The 17,887-nt window shown below is 41.6% G+C and overlaps 1 protein-coding gene across 1 annotated transcript in view; it reads right to left on the reverse strand.

The window, feature by feature from the left end:
• The window catches only part of RASA4B (RAS p21 protein activator 4B), a 78,434-nt gene extending 60,795 nt beyond the window's left edge, over positions 1-17,639 (reverse strand). The window contains exon 1 of the mRNA XM_083379508.1: positions 17,376-17,639. Coding sequence (XP_083235634.1) covers positions 17,376-17,440 — 65 coding nt within the window. The 5' untranslated portion in view covers positions 17,441-17,639. The remainder of the gene's footprint in view (positions 1-17,375) is intronic.
• Between the last annotated feature and the right edge of the window lie 248 nt (positions 17,640-17,887).

The following is a 17,887-nucleotide window of genomic DNA, read 5'->3' on the forward strand; positions in this document are numbered from 1 at the left end:
TTGCATCAAGGGTGCCTATGGGGGCCTGGGTAGGAGTGGGACAGATCTGAGGGTCTCTGGCAGAAGGAGGGTCTCTGGGCCAGGGCCAAGGCAGTGGGGGCCGTTCCCTCACTGTTTCCAGGATGGCTTCGCGGGCCGCATGAAACCACTTCACGGGCCGGATCCGGCCCCCGGGCCTTGTGTTTGACGTGTCTGCTCTATACCTTCTGGACAAATGGCTGTCCAATCTCTTTCTGAAGACCTCCAGTGATGGGTGCTCCCACAGCTTCTGAAGGCAACCTGTTCCACTGATTATCACTGTTAGGAAACTTCTTTTCAGTTCTATATTGGATCTCTCTTTCATAGGTTTCCATCCATTACTTCATGTGTTCCCCTCAGGTGCTTTGGAGAATAGATTGCCCCCCTTTTCTTTGTGATAGCCCCTCAAATATTGGCAGAACTTTTAACAGGTCACCCCTAGTCCTTCTCTTCACTAGACTGAACATACCCAGTTCCTGCAACAGTTTATTATACGTTTTAGGCTCCAGCCCTCTAATCATCTTTATTGCTGTTCTCTGCACTTTTTCTAGAGTCTCACTATCTTTTTTATATCGCGATGACCAAAATTGGATGCAGTATTCCAAGTGTGGTCTTAGAAAAGCAGTATATACTAGTGCTAATACTTCATGTGAGCTTGATACTATTCCTCTGTTGATGCAGCCTAGGACTGTATTGGCTTTTTTGTCAGCTGCAGCACACTGCGGGCTCATATTTAAGTGGCTCTCCACTAGATTCCTCTTGCAGATACTGTATGGTTGTCGAGCCAGGTACCACCTATTCTACACCTGTGCATTTGCTTTTTCTTGCCTAATGTATAATGCTACTTTTCTCCCCAAGGAGTTGCATTTTGCTGGATAGGGATCAGTGTTCAAGTCTGTCTAGATCCTTCTGGATGTTGAACCTATCTTCTAAAGTGCTGGCTATTCTATACCCTCATCTAAATCATTTATGCAGATGTTCAGGGCCAAAGACAGAACCTCGAGGTACCCCACTGCATACTTCTCTCATGTAGATGTAGTTCCATTGAGGACTACACATCGTGATTTGTCAGTCAGTTACAAATCCATCTGATGGTGATACTGTCTAACCAAATTTTTCTGTCTTACCAAGAAGTGGGCTGTGGTCTACTTTGTCAAATGCTTTTCTGAAGTCCAAGTATACTGCATCCACAGCATTTTACAATTTAGTTACTTTGTCAAAGAATGCAACAAGATAAATTAAAGATAAATAATAAAAATAAAGTATAAAGCAACTTTACCCACCCTGACAGCCTCCAACCAGGTTTGACGTCAGCTTGAAATTATGGATGTTAGGCTCGCCCAGTGGTGTTGCAAAAATATTTACAGAATAACATAAATGAAATCACTGTTTTTTTATGCTCTGTTACTTTCTTAATCTTTCCATTCCTCTGTCAGCTTGCTTTATTTGAACATGTTTTACACTTCTATGGGTGATACACAACGTAACCATTTATTACCTTTGTTTCTCAAATCATTGGGGTCCTTTTACCTGTGGCCTTTGTGCTCCTCCTCTAGAGCCACACTACTCTTCTCACAACTTGTGTGCTTTGGGCAGCTCAGCCCATTTTCTTTTGCAATGCAGTCCAAACCACAGAATTTCTGCAACACCAGCATTCATTGGCTCTCAGGCTTTCTGCTGTAGTAGTTCTCAAGCAGATTTCACAAGCATTTTACTGGTGAACCCGATCTTAATTCTTCTATAGGCTGTCCTTGACTTACAACCATTCATTTACCGACTTTTTGAAATTACAATGTCACTGAAAAAAAAAGTTACTCAAAACCAGTCCACACAATAAACAAGTGTTGTAACATCCCCAGGGTCACCTGATCAAAATGCAAGCACTTGGCAACCAGCACATATTTGTGTATTCATGCAGTGTCTTGGGGCTCATGCAATCATCATTTGTGATCTGCCCAGCCAGCTTTTGACAAGCAAAGTCAGTGGGGAAAGGGAGATTTGCTTAACAACCGTGTGATTCACTTAACAACTGCAGTGATTCACTTAACACAGACGTGTCAAACACAAGGCCCGGGGGCCAGATCCGGCCCGCAAAGTGGTTTCATGCGGCCCGCGAAGCCATCCTGGAAACAGTGAGGGAACGGCCCCCGCTGCCTTGGCCCTGGCCCAGAGACCCTCCTTCTGCCAGAGACCCTCAGATCTGTCCCACTCCTGCCCAGGCCCCCATAGGCACCCTTGATGCGAACGATGTAGAGCTGGCCACGCCCACCCAGTAGGCCATACGTACTCTAGCCATGCCCACCCAGTAGGCCATGCCTACCCAGGTCATACCCACCCGGCCCCCTGAGGGCAACTGCAATGCTGATGTGGCCCTCAATGAAATTAAGTTTGACACCCCTGACTTAACAGCTCTGGCAAGAAAGGTCGTAAAATGGGTTAAAACTAACTTAACAATTGTCTTGCTTAGCAGCAGACATTTTGGGCTTAATTGTGGTTGTAAGTCGAGGACTACCAGTATTATATGTTACCTGTACTATGTATTATGCCAAAGCTAGTGAAAAATGCTTTCAACCTGAGCAAACGTACTGGGTGTACCTTAACAAGGAATACTAATAACATTCATAGTGCTGGTGATGGCTTTTACTTCCTTCTCTTCCATGATGACCATGAACCTTAGAAATCCAGGTAGAGAAAAAAAAGAGAGGGGGAAATGCTTTCACTGTTTGAATAATGCAGTGCTGAAGAATAAGAGTCTAAAATTTATAAGCTTATTTGTCAATGCATATGGGTTACAAAATCTGACACTATACCCCACAATTCCCTTTTTTCCACTGGTTCAGGGTTTCAGGGTTTAATGCAAGGTTTGGGGGCAGTGTCAGCCTAGCATAAAGTGAGGGAAGCCTTACATAGATTTACATACATCCCTATGTATAGGATGTGCAAAATGCTATTCCAAATACAGAATACAGATAGTCCTCGTTTAGTGACCACAATTGGGTTCAGGAATTCAGTCACTAAAGGGAGCAGTCACTAAGTGGAACTACAACTGCGCTTATGATTTTATTTTAGTTTTCCTTTGCTTTACAGACCTGCGAGAGGATCATAAATTTCTGTACCTTCTACTGTTTTTTCTTCTGGTTTTTCAGTCTTTCCTGTTGTAATTATAAGCTTTAATAAAATTACTATGAAAAAGAGAAAAAGAAATAGCCCATTACCTTCAAATTTCAAAACATCTAATACTTGCTGATCCTTTTTAGGCCTTTGCAGTCTAAGAGTTTGGTCTGACTGTTACGGTTTTTCATTACCAAACATCAGAAACTGTTTAGAATTTTGTTTCATTTTGGTTCCATATAATATTTTCTTTTATTCTGTGTTTTTGAAGCTGGTACTAGTACTAATATAGTACAAATAATAACAATTCCTTACAGAAAAACTAAGTCTCCTTTCACATCACCACAAGAATTATTCAACTATAAATATATAACAAAAACCAAATTTACCGAGGAGTAAAAACTAAAAAAAAAACCAAGAAAAGAAAAATGGTCACTTCCAAACCTGTCCTTTTTAATTTGTCTGAACCCAGTATCTGTGTTCAGTTAATTAAATAATAAAATGCCGGACATTTTTCAAGATACAGAAGGATTACTTGGTGGCATACATGCATATCCTAAAACAGTGGTGGTGAACCTATGGCACGCGTGCCAGAGGTGGCACTCAGAGCCCTTTCTGTAGGCACGCGCAACTATCGCCCCAGCCCCGCCTCCCTCCATGGCCCCCTCCTCACCAGCAGCCCCCCCCAAAGGAGAGTCGCCCCCAAGCATGGCCCACGCGGAGGAGTGCAGCCAAGGACATGGCAGCCAGGCAGCAGGGACATGACTCTGCCCTCGAGCCCTGTCGCGCGCAATTGATGCTGCCGGGTGCAGGTGGAAGGCGTGGCTGCCATAGCACTCTGGGCCATTTGGACGTTCTGCGGCAGGCTGTACAGGCGGTGGGTGGCCCTGTGGGCGGGGGCAGAGCAGGGGTGGAGCGGGCAGGGGTGGGCAGGGGCAGGGGTGGGTGGTGGTGGTGGGGAGGGGCCACTTTTTGGGCACTCGGTCTCTAAAAGGTTCGACATCACTGACCTAAAACGTCCGGGAACAGCTCCATATATTTTGCTGTTCAAGGTGAAGTACCAAATCAGGTCTTGCGTCCTAGTTAGGTATGGTGCATTCAAGGCTATATAAGTTATTTTGGCGAAGAATTCTGAAAACACCTGTCTCCAGCCTTAGTGGCAAAACTACAATAAAAATATGTACAAATAATCTTTGACATAAGATCTTTCCTTTAATAACCGTTCAAGTTACAAAGGTGCTGAAAAAAATATGACTTACAACTGGTCTTCGCATTTATGACCGTCACAGCAGCCCTGCGGTCAAGGGATCAAAATCCAGGCACTTGGCAACTAGCATGTATTTGCAATAGTTGCAGCATCCTGGGGTCTCCTGAATGCCCTTAACAACTTTCCCAGGAGGCTTCCAACAAGCCAAGTCAGTGGGAAAAAGATGGACTGATTTAATGACCTCTGTGAATTGCTTAGCAACCATGACAAAAAAGATTGCAAAATCAGCCCCAACTCACTTAACCCCCGCCTTGCTTAGCAATAGAAATTCTGGTCCTGAATGGGGTCATAAATCAAGGACTACTTGTAATATTGTAATATAATCAAGGAGAGAAGCAACCTAAAAATAAAGAGAAATTTCCCAACTGTTAGAACAATTAACCAGTGGAACGACTGGCCTCCAGAAGTTGTGGGTGCTGCAACATTGGACTTTTTAAAGAAGAGAATGGAAAATCATTTGTCTGAAATGGTATAGGGTTTCCTGCCTGAGCAGGGGGTTGGACTAGAAGACCTCCAAGGTCCCTTCCGACTCTGTTGTTGTTGTTGTTATTTTCCTGCCATTTCATGATTCCTGCTGCCTGAGGCAATTGGTTAAGGTTAGAGCGGCTTCTGATGTAGGAATTCTGTATTTTGGGACAGAAACCTTTCTCTTTTCCCCTCACCGCTCATTTTCTACTGGTGAATACAGGTAGTCCTTGACTTACAACAGTTCATTTAGTGACCATCCAAAGTTACAAAGGTACTGGAAAAAGTGACTTATGACAATTTTTCCACACTTACAACTGTTGCAGCATCTCCATGGTCACATGGTCAAAATTCAGACACTTGGCAACTGACTCATATTTATGACTGTTCCAGTGTGCTCGGGTTGTGCGATCACTTTGTGCGACCTTCTGACAAGCAAAGTCAATGGGAAAACCCGATTCACTTAACAACCATGTTATTAACAACTGCAGTGATTCACTGAACAACTCTGGCAAGGAAGGTCATAAAATGGAGCAAATTTCTCTTAGCAACAGAAATTTTGGGCTCAATTGTGGTCGTAGGTCGAGGACCACCCGTATTCAAACCTATTTCTACCTTGAGATCATCCAAGCAAGGAAAGCTTGTGCTTGGTCCTCCTATATGTCAACACTGGCCAGACTTCCGATTTTGTGACAACAGGTTCCACATTTTCAGTTCTCAACATCACACTTGCCGACTGGTAAGTAGAAGAAAGTGGGGAGACGGCTATGGATTGAAAGGCAGAGCCAGGAAGCTGTTTTTCCAGTTTGGAGTGCTTAAGAGTGACATTTCCAGACAGGGTTGCTCTTTTTAATACATTAAAAGGCTTGGCCTTCTCAGGTATCAGAAAGAAGACAAGGCAGGAAGGACCGCAGCACAGCTGCATGTAGGTGTATGAAGTGGGGAAGAGGGGAAACACGGGAGGAAACGTGCATTGTAAAGCAAACTCTTCTCCTTACACACTTGCATACGACATTGTAAGGCAAAGGGCAGAGTTTCCACCGCGCTGTGTGTCTTGTGGAGTTGTCGTGATTAGAAAAAGATGTCTCTGGAGATGTACAGAGTGACTTGGGTCTTTTGAAAAAATGGGGGGGAGGGAGGTGTTGGGGTGGGTTGGGAAGAGGGGAGGGGGTTGGGAGGGCTTTTGTTTTGTTAAAGATAAAATGTACTGAAAAACTTTTCAATAAAAAAAGAAAAAATGGGGGGGCAGGCAAAACAGACTTTCCTTCTCCCCTACATTTGTCTCCTTTTTGGTCCCTATAATTGCAAAAAGACACCAATCAGACCAAACGATATCACGGTACAGAGTGTTATAGGGCGGGTGGAACAGTACAGGGTTAATAGTTTAACCATGGTTATGCCATGCTTCTATCTCTTTAAAAAGTAAATATTTAATAATATGAATATAGAATTCAGATTAGGCCTAGTGTTGAGGAGGGGTTGGCTTTCGTGAAAACACAGCAGAAATGCAAAAAGCATCTTTAATTTGTGTTTAACATTTCTATCTCAATGGATCAAACAATTGGGAAGATGTTGAGAATGGGTATCTGTGGAAAAATAAGAGGAGCAAACTACACACACACAAACCCACACACACATATACACACACTTTTTATGACCCTGTAATCCATTAATTCGTTGGGGTGACTGGATGGAGCTGAGGGTTTACTGGCCAGATGGCCTTCCGGACACCTATATGGAATTTGCAGCAGATATTTTCTCTTTGCATCCTAGGAAAGAAAAATCTGCGCTACCTAGAATTGAACTCTCAACCAATTCTCATCCTTTCAAGTAGGAAGTAAGAACTTATAAGTATATGTGTATGTGTATGTTTGTATGTGTGTGTTTGTGTGTGTATATGTATATGTGTGTGTATGTTTATGTATGTATATGTGTATATGTATGAGTGTGTGTATATATATACACACATATATACACATACATACACACACAGAATGATGTCATCATAAAATGTTGCAACTCAGATCAGTTATCATGATGTAAGTATGTAACCGTGGCAGTTGCATGATTTCATCACTGACATGTTTGCATGATGATATGCATACTGCTGGATCGCAGTCAATCTCAAATTCCTTTCTATATTGTCACACACACACACACACACAAACACACACACACACACACACACACACACCCCTCCCTAAGCTATTTTCTCAGAGTCATGACAACTTTCTAGATCATGTATGCAGTTTTAATCAATATATGCAGTTTTAATTTATGGCTTTCAAGCAACTTTTCATCCTTTCCAATGTGCATACACTTTGCTTTCTTTTGTATACAGAAACCACTTTTAAACAGTTACTATGTCATTCCTTATTTCATTCCTCATTATTTATTTCAAACCACACTTCTCTGAAATGGATACCCTTATCTGAATAACAAGTTAAATACTGCACCCTCTTTAAATTGTCTCTGGATGTACCTGTACTGAAATGTAAAGATTTTATTACACAGATGGAACACGAAATACTAGGAATTTTTCATAGGGATTCAATTATCTTTCAATTGTCTTTCATGGAACATGCAAATACATTAATTCAGCTGTGTTACTGCATAGTACATGCTTTTTATCGAAAAAACAATAATTGTTTAAAGTTAAATCCTTAGAAGAAAAAGAGTTAATCCTTTATGCACCATCTATTTCAAGAGAGATACAGATTTCTGTTTTTTGTTAAATTGAACAAACATTGTACTTCAAGGCAATTTTTTATTGAATTGTATCAGTGATCACAGGAAAAAAGACAAATCAGTAAACTATTGCCTTTTAGATTTGCATAAATTAAGCAACACAGTCCTAGATCTGACTGAGTCCCACCACTGATTCAGTCCCAGCAATAATTCTGGCAGTTTTCTAAATTGAAGTTTTAGGCTACTTTTTTCCTTTATTTTTTTAAATGATTCTTAACAAGCTGCCATTAACTGGCAAATTTGAAATCATTCCAAATTCTGACACAAATGAAAAGAGATCTAGACACAGTCCACAATTATTTTGCGTATTTAAACTAAATGTGATTAAGATGCATTTAATTCCAAATGACATGATTTATATTTTAGGAGGTCTTATATTCCATCACATTACTTTAAAAACTTTATACATTATTCAATAGCTTCCTTTGGCAGGGGCATTCTTCAACTTCATTATCTATAAACTACAACAGATTTAACTTTCCACTCTTTCAGCTTACCATTGGGCATATATTTTGGCTTCTACCTTTCAGAATAACAGAATAATAGGTTAGATTTGGAAGCGACCTTGGAGTACTCTAATGATCCAACCCTCTGTTCAAGCAGGAAACCCTGGTGTTTAACAATGTAACTTATCTGGTACAAGGGGCTTCAGAATTCTGTTCCTTTGAAACCCCATTTCACTGCACTGATACACAGGAAAGAATTGGGACCCGTTTGATCAGTCTTGTTGTGATTCAGGGTCAGCCTGTGGGTTCGGCAGTTGGGTTGGATGATTCAGAGGAGGAGGAGGAGGAGGAGGAGGAGGAGGAGGAGGAGGAGGAGGAGGAGGGGTTTGGAGAGCCTGCAGAGGATAGTTCTGAGGCTTCGCAGAGCTCTCAGCCAGGCCCCTCCCATCTGGTTACTACACAGACCTAGCTGTGGGAGCCTGACAGCGTGGATTAAGATGACCCACAGCTGGCCCTGTTCAAGGACGCCCGACGCAGGAGGCAGTCAATCAGGAGGCAGTCAAACAGAGGAAGGCAATGGGGCACCTCGGAAGGAGGCAGAGAGAAGCCACGCCTTGAACTGTTTAAAAGGGGAATGTGTGGGAGGGCTGGTTTGCTGAAGGCAACCGTTTTGAATAGCTCCTGTTTTAGTGGTTCGTATTTTGTTTTGCTCAGTTTGCTCTGTTTTGGATCTGTTTTATGTAAATAAATTTGGCGGGCTTACTTCCAGCCTTTTGCCTTTTGTAAAGGGGTTCTCCCTGCCTCTTCTGCAGGGCCGGTAGTAGGCTGGAACAGAACAAGCCTGCTCTAAGCCCTGTTTTATTTTTTATTTTTTTATTTTAATCCCATTTATATCCCACCCTTCTCCGAAGACTCAGGGCGGCTTACAATTTAAAGCACAAATCAATGTGCTTAGCAATAGCCTTCATTCTATGTATATGCCTGCTTATTGGGGCTTCCCACCCCCCAAGCAGCATTATTACAAAGTCAGCTTATTGCCCCCAACAATCTGGGTCCTCATTTTACCTACCTCGGAAGGATGGAAGGCTGAGTCAACCTTGAGCCTGCTGGGATGCGAACCTGCACTAATTGCAGGCAGCTGGTGTTACTTAAGGAGGCATTAGCCCACTGCTCCACCAAGGCTCTTGGATCTTGTTGGGTTTCAGAGATAGCTTGAGGTGGTTGAGGCTAGGCTGTGCAGTTCAACTGAAATATTAAATGCCACTTGAAATGAGAGGGACAACCTCCCAGCCTTGGATGGGATTATTCCTGTGTGACCTCTTCCTTTTCACAGAGTCCCAGAAAACCTGATTTTTTTAGAGGAACTCTAAGAGATGAAATGGTGGAAGGGCTGTTCCCCTGGAAGAAGATGAGGAAATCTAATGAATCGTGTGTAAAAGCCTTTATTAAGGCTTTCTTTCTGGTGATAGGTGTGATGAAACTTAATTATTTTCCCTTAATTACATCTGTAGATTTTTAGCTGGAAGCCCTGTTTAAGATTATCTGGTCCCTCCTTGGGAAAAGGGGCCAGAGGAGCATCTGCAGGGCTATTGTGCAAGGTATCTGATGAACACAGTCATTCAGACCTTTCTTGAGCTGAGGAGAGGACTTGAGCTGAGAGAGGACTGGTTATTTGGGAACAACTGCAAAGCCTGTTGGCCCTGATGAAATGGACAAAGTTCATTATTTTTCCCATCCATCACTAGATCACATTGTAATTGGCTATAAGCTGAGGCATATAGCGGTCCAGCATCTGATTTTTTAAAAAATATAAACGATGTTGCAATTCAATGGTTAGATCACCTAGATATTGGTATTTGAACACAGATCTTTTTAACATTTATATTTTATTGTGTTTTACTAATCTACGTGAAATGTTAATATATACCACTAATCCATATAAAAGGTAAAGGTAAAGGTTCCCCCACACATGCGTGGTAGTCGTTTCCAACTCTAGGGGCCGGTGCTCATCTCCGTTTCAAAGCCAAAGAGCCAGCGCTTGTCCGAGGACGTCTCCGTGGTCATGTGGCCGGCATGACTAGATGCCAAAGGCGCACAGAACACTGTTACCTTCCCACCGTAGTGGCCCCTATTTTTCTACTTGCATTTTTACATGCTTTCAAACTTCTAGGTTGGCAGAAGCTGGGACGAGTAACAGGCGCTCACTCTGTTACGCGGCACTTGGGATTTGACCCGCCAAACTGCTGACCTTCTGATCGACAAGCTCAGCCACTGCTATATGCTAAATAAATAAATAAATCATTTCCCCCCATGATCAGTTTACATTGTGGGATAATTTCAGATGAAAATCATCTGAACTTGTATTTGTATGTTTATTTGTTTTGCATGTCACCTATTCCTGTAGGTTTTGAGCCACTAACAATCAAGATCAGCATGAAATAAAAGCAACTCCTTCAAAAATAAACATTTAACCATATGTCCACTTTTGAGATGCCCTCAGATGACAATTGTGTATAAATAGGACTTGGAAGACCTCTTTGATCTGATCAGAAAGGAGCTTTGTAATAATATTACAAACCAGCTTAGTTCTAATAAAACAATTTTTTAAAAAATTCAAAAATTCAAAACTGAATTTAAATTACCTTAGAATGATTCTATGCAGTTTAATCAAATTAAGCTTTTCTTATTTGCTATTCCTGCTTCTAAAACTTGATAATTTAATTAAATATTAATATTTGCTAATTTCACAAGTATCTGAGATGATTCCTATGCCAGAAACCCCCTTTTAAAATAATAACAATAATAATAATAATAATAATAATAATAATAATAATAATAATAATAATAATAATAATAATAATAAAGTTGGAAGGGACCTTGGAGGTCATCTAGTCCAACCCCCTGCTCAGGCAGGAAACCCTATACCATTTCAGACAAATGGCTGAAGTTGAAGAACTAAATGAGTCTAAAATTAATTATTGGCACATTTGTAGGAATACAGGTGAAACTCGAAAAATTAGAATATCGTGCAAAAGTTCATTTATTTCAGTAATGCAACTTAAAAGGGGAAACTAATATATGAGATAGACTCATTACATGCAAAGCAAGATAGTTCAAGCCATGATTTGTCATAATTGTGAAGATTATGGCTTACAGCTCATGAAAACCCCAAATCCACAATCTCAGAAAATTAGAATATTACATGCAATCAATAAAACAAGGAGTGTACATAGAACAATATTGGACCTCTGAAAAGTATAAGCATGCATATGTACTCAGTACTTGGTTTGGGCCCCTTTTGCAGAAATTACTGCCTCAATGCGGCGTGGCATGGAAGCTATCAGCCTGTGGCACTACTGAGGTGTTATGGAAGACCAGGATGCTTAAATAGCAGCCTTCAGCTCTTCTGCATTGTTCAGTCTCATGTCTCTCAACTTTCTCTTGGCAATGCCCCATAGATTCTCTATGGAGTTTAGGTCAGGCGAGTTTGCTGGCCAATCAAGCACAGTAATCCCATAGTCATTGAACCAGGTTTTGGTGCTTTTGGCAGTGTGGGCAGGTGCCAAGTCCTGCTGGAAAATGAAGTCAGCATCCCCATAAAGCTCGTCTGTGGAAGGAAGCATGAAGTGCTCCAAAATCTCCTGGTAGACGGCTGCGTTGACCCTGGACTTAATGAAGCACAGTGGACCAACACCAGCAAATGACATGGCTCCCGAAATCAACACAGACTGTGGAAACTTCACACTGGACTTCAAGCATCTTGCAGTGTGTGCCTCTCCATTTTTCCTCCAGATTCTGGGTTCTTGGTTTCCAAATGAGATGCAAAAGTTGCTCTCATCAGAAAAGAGGACTTTGGACCACTGAGCAACAGACCAGGTCTGTTTTTCTTTAGCCCAGGTAAGATGCTTCTGACATTGTTGTTCAGGAGCGGCTTGACAAGAGGAATACGACATTTGAAGCCCATGTCCAGGATCCGTCCAGGATCCGTCTGTGCGTGGTGGCTCTTGATGCACTGACTCCAGCCTCAGTCCACTCCTTGTGAAAGTCCCCAACACTTTTGAATGGCCTTTTCCTGACAATCCTCTCCAGGCTGCGGTCATCCCTACTGCTTGTGCACCTTTTTCTTCCACACTTTTCCCTTCCACATAACTTTCTATTAATGTGCTTTGATACGGCACTTTGGGAACATCCAACTTCTTTTGCAATTACCTTTTGAGGCTTTCCCTCCTTATGATGGTTTTCTGCACAACTGTCAGGTCAGCAGTCTTCCCCATGATTGTGATTCCTACTGAACCAGACTGAGAGACCATTTAAAGGCTCAGGAACCCTTTGCAGGTGTTATGGCTTAATTAGCTGATTAGAGTGGGACACTTTGAGCCTAGAATATTGCACCTTTTCACAATATTCTAATTTTCTGAGATTGTGGATTTGGGGTTTTCATGAGCTGTAAGCCATAATCTTCACAATTATGACAAATCACGGCTTGAACTATCTTGCTTTGCATGTAATGAGTCTATCTCATATATTAGTTTTCCCTTTTAAGTTGCATTACTGAAATAAATGAACTTTTGCAGGATATTCTAATTTTTTGAGTTTCACCTGTAAGGAGTTTCAATGTCTTTTTTCTTTTTAAAATATGAAAATAGGCTTTTATCTTGAAATGTTTTTGTTTTATATCTCAGAAAATATTTCCTGAGAATTAGGGGCAATTTTAGAACTCTTAGAAATGCTTTCCAAGAGACTGCAGCATTAATCCATTCAGCTGGGGCTCATATTACCATATTTTGGCTAAAATCCACAGGATTCTTAACATAAATTTAAACAAATTGTTGCAAGTAAAGAATGTAAATATTCTTGACTATTCCTGTTTATTTCCTGATTTGCATACTGTCGACTTCAAAAGGGCTCTCAGGGATTTATATCAAAAATACTTTTAAAAACACACTAATTCAGTACTTGAAATTTATTAACACAAGAATTGTGCAAATGGAACAGCCAAAAGAATCATTATACAACATTGAAAGAATATAAAAAACTGACATTTTGTAATGATTTGTTTATATGTTATGTTTGTCTATGTTTGAATTAGGGATTTTCCACTCTCAACAGAACAGCAAATTGTAGGAATAGGTAGCATCAAAACCAAATAAATAAATAATATTTTTCCATCGTTCCTATTATTTTCTCCTATTGGTATCTTATGATTATCATTTTGCTGTTTGTATGTGCACTGAGAGCTTATGCATCAGAGACAAATTGCTTATGTGTCCAATCACACTTGGCCAATAAAAGAATATTCTATTCTATGGTCTATTCTATATACATATACATACATTTTAGATATATGTATATCTAAAGCTAATGTAACTTCTGCTTAAATTGTTTGAGATTATTTTTATGATCTGTTGCAAAGTCAGCCAGATGTTCAGACTCAATTTGGTATTTTATCCACCTGTCGAGTCCTTCCCAAGGACCTGGGATAGGCAGCTGTGGACGCTTGATGTATTGTTGCAGGATGTAAGCTGTTCTGAATAAAGCATTTGCAATGGACTGATGGTGATTTTGTCATTTATTATCATCTATTGAGCGCTTGTGCTGTCCACATCACCAAGACAGATTTATCTTACCCAACAGTTGAAATGGCAAGAATGTAAAAAAAGCTTGTCTATGTTAAAGCCAAGACCTTGCTTTGTTCCACCATAATGAGGACTGCCCCCGACCTCCGTTCATTCCGCCAGGGCCTGAAGACCTGGCTCTTCGAGCTCTCTGGCCCAGGCTGAGGACTAATTTATTTTAATTGGGGTTTTGTTTATACAGGGATAAATTTAATCTTTTTAAACTTGGTTTTTAACTTTTGTATTTTTGGTTTTTAATTACCCTGTAAACCGCCCTGAGTCCTCCGGGAAAGGGCGGTATATAAATGTAATAAAATAAATAAATAAATAAATAATCAAAGACATTCTGTGGTCAGAAGGGGGTAGCATTCTTCTACTCTTGTTTCAATAATAATAATGATGATGATGATGTTGGAAGGGACCTTGGAGGTCATCTAGTCCAACCCCTTGCTCAGGCAGGAAACCCTTTACCATTTCAGACAAATGCTGTCCAGAAGCATTCACAGCTTCTGGAAGCAGCTTGTTCCACTGATTAATTGTTCTAACTGTCAGGAAATTTCTCCTTAGTTCTAGGTTGCTTCTCTCTTTCCTTTTCTTGATGTTTCCATCTCAGTGACAGAAGCAGCACCTTGTGCTATGTGCATTCTTCATGCGTGCATGATCCAGTACACATACCAAATGGTCAGGATGGCTCAACCCTGCTTTTACTGTTGTTCCCCTCCATGGAGGCAGAGGGCAGCATGCCAATACACCTGTTATGTATCCAGGTGAAGAGAACACATACTCACTTACATAGCAGTCACCACCAGGGGGCGTTGAACTGTAACTGTTTTGGCGGGAACCCAGTTTCGGTGGGAAACAGAGGTTCAAACCGATTGGCTGGCTGCTCACCTGGCCAGGTATAAAAGGAGGGCAGGTAACCCCTATTCCCCCAGTACAGTCACTTCCACCTAATAAAGTTCTGCCATGCTGTACTCATCGTCTCGGCGTCCTTCCTGCTCTCCAGAACCCACTACACAACAACACCCTCAAAACTAGGAGCTGATTCTCCCTGAATTTGCCTTGTCCCACCTTTTAGAACCCTTCCGGTTGATGGTTATGGGCACCTCTGAGTACAGCGAATTTCTCTTTCTAACTCCTGACTGAAGGGAGGAAATATTTACTTGATCTCGAATCACCTCAATATTTGGCTCCAGTTGATTTTTGACATTTTGAAAGGAGAAGAAAAACTGATCACATTCTCTGCTTCCCTAAAATCAAAACTCTGCTCGCTTTCAGTTCCATCCCCCTAAACATTTTGGCTCCCCATTGTTTATGCTTTACCCAGGGGTTTTCGGAGGGGGGGGGATGAATGCCTACAAGTCAGGGTTTACTCCCGGCAACTACAGTTAAGTCCTCGACTTAGGATCACAACTGAGCCCAAAGTTTCTGTTGCTAAACAAGACAGTTTTTAAGTGAATTTTTATAACCCTTTTATAATTTTTAAGCCATTTTTATAGCCTTTCTTGCCCCAGATAAGCAAATCACTGCAGTTGTTAATTCAGTAAGATGTTTATTAAGTGAATCTGGCTTCCTCATTGACTTTCCTTGTCAGAAGATGATCACATGACCATGGGACACTGCAATCATCATAAATACATTCCAGTTGCCAAGTGTCCGAATTTTGATCATATGACCACGGGGATGCTGCAAGCGGTCGTAAGCATGAAAAAAATGACCATAAGTCACATTTTTCAGTGCCATTGGTACTTCAAACAGTCACTAAACAAATGGTTGTTAAGAACAACCTGTACTGGATAACTCCCTGCAGATTTCTTGGCAAGGTTTTTCCTGAAATGAACTGCCCTTGCCTCATTCCTAGGGCTTGGAGTGACTGGACCATATTGGCTTTGTACCCAAGGAAGGATTCAGACTCAGGGTCTTCTGGTTTATATATATAATATCCAACCTCCAGAACATAAGGCGATAGATAGATAGATAGATAGATAGATAGATAGATAGATAGAGAGATAGATAGAGAGATAGAGAGATAGAGAGATAGAGATAGAGATATATTAGATAATAATGGAGAGATAGATAGATAGATAGATAGATAGATAGATAGATAGATAGATAGATAGATATAAATGGATATGGATATAGATATATGTTTGATAGAGTTGGGAAAGAGAGTCAGTTTGAAGAAAGAGAGTCATAATGGAGAGCCACGGTTTCATCTTAAATTCCTGGCTGATTCCCCTGTGCAGAAAAATCATCTATCTTATGAAGAAAAAAAAATCTCATTCCTGAAGGTCTTTGAGAAGAATCCACATAACAACCCTCTGAGGATGATTTGATTGGTTTTCTTGCAATCGCAGAGAGTTGAACTAGATCCTTGAGGACCCACCCAATTCCATGATTATTTCCTAAAACTCAGGCAAAGACAATTCTAAATCCAATTATTTTCCTTCAGGGGGGTCTATGCAAGATCATAGAGAATAATTGCTGCATTTTCTCACTTTTGATTCTGCATATTTCCTTCTAGATAGCCAGTTTTTCCTCTTTCTGTTCCTCCAACATCAAATAATGCTGAAATTCTAAAGAAGAAGGATCATTAATTCCCAATTTCAGTAAAAAAAAAAAGAGACCCAAGAGCTAGGTTGAAATCTGACACAAATGAATCCCTGATTTTAAAGATCTTGCCAAAAAAAAGTGTTTACCTTTTTTTGACAGCCATTTCATTGCCTGTGTTCACTCAACGCACCTAACCTGCTGATTGGACTAACCATTTCTGAACATCCCTTCCACACTGAATCCATGACAGACCAAACTGGCTGAACTATAATGTAATGCAAGGACCCAAAGTAGCAGCTTTTCCAAAATCACAGGCATAACCAGCTGTGGAACACATCATACCATCCTGAACCTTTTAGATGATGCCACAAGCTTCCATCCGAATTTGCAGAACTAGAGTACAAAAGTTATTATCTTGGAAATCTGTAGAGGTTTAGAAATCCCAGCAAATTATCTTAATGGCTATTATGATGCGGATGGACACTTGCTGGATGAGGGAATACAGTTGGACATTCCCCATCCCCAGGAAGATTTCTCAATTCAGGCTGCAGGATTATTATGGGATTTGGAGGGTGGGAGACCAGAATCCACATCTCGGAAGATGGCAACTGATGGAGAATGTCTCTTGAGTCTCCCACAAAGATATTCATACATATGCTGTCAGAGGAAAAGTCTACCTCACTCTGCACTTTTCGACTTTAAAGACAGTTGCAAATGTCTCAGCTGAGCCCCAGAAGAAGGAGAGAGAAAAAAAAAGAACAAGGAAAGCTCCGGTGGTGCGTTTTTCCCTCAAGGACCGGTTGAGTCCAAGGAAATATTGCAAAGTTACTCAAGCGTAAGGACCACCCGGTCCTTCTTCTCCCTCCCCACTTTAAGCTAGCAAGAAACTCCCTAACGCCCACCAGGATGGGCGAAGCAGACTGCGGGCTGCTCTGCCAAGGGGTCCTATAGACTAGGCTTGCCAAGGAATACACCCTCTAAGTCAGTAGAGCAGCCTTCGGAGTAAACACATCGAGGGTTATTGCGGAAGACCCATCGCAGAAACCCACCAAACTGGGCAAATAAAGAGATGTAAATAAAGCTGGGCAAATAAAGAGGTGCACAACAAGCGTGCGGGGGGGGGCAGGAAAGGAGTCTTTTTTTTTTACTTACATGTCTTTGGCTGGCAAATTTTTTCCTTCCACTATTCGAATAAACAAGGAGCTCCTTTTAGCCATGGCTAATCGCCCACTGCGTGGGAAGAAGGACCGCCAAAATGAAACATTAGCGCCGGGTTGCCATAATCGGTGGCGGCGGACTGGCTGGGTGGATGCCCAACGTGATGAAGACACTTAAAAATAATAGCAACACCAACGAATAAACAATTGGAAACGAGACGGGAGACAGCGAGTGGAAAGACTCGAGAGCCGCCCGCATTTCCACGCAGCTTTGCCCGCTTCATCTCTATATATGGGGTATAGGAAAGGCGCACTCGTGCCGGGTTTTTATCGCTCGGCCAATCAGAAGACGAAGAGAGGAGGAGGAGGCGGGGTCGCGAGGACCCTCTCAGCTGTGATTGGAGGAGTTGGCGTCCTCGCTGCCCACAGGAGCCCTTTCATGCTTCCGAACTGTGACTTGTGGCTCCAAATGAAGTCCGCCCACGCCGCGCCCGCCTGAGGGTTTGG

The sequence above is a fragment of the Vipera ursinii genome (genome assembly GCF_947247035.1).
Source record: "Vipera ursinii genome assembly, chromosome: 1".
Taxonomy (NCBI): Eukaryota; Metazoa; Chordata; class Lepidosauria; order Squamata; family Viperidae; genus Vipera; species Vipera ursinii.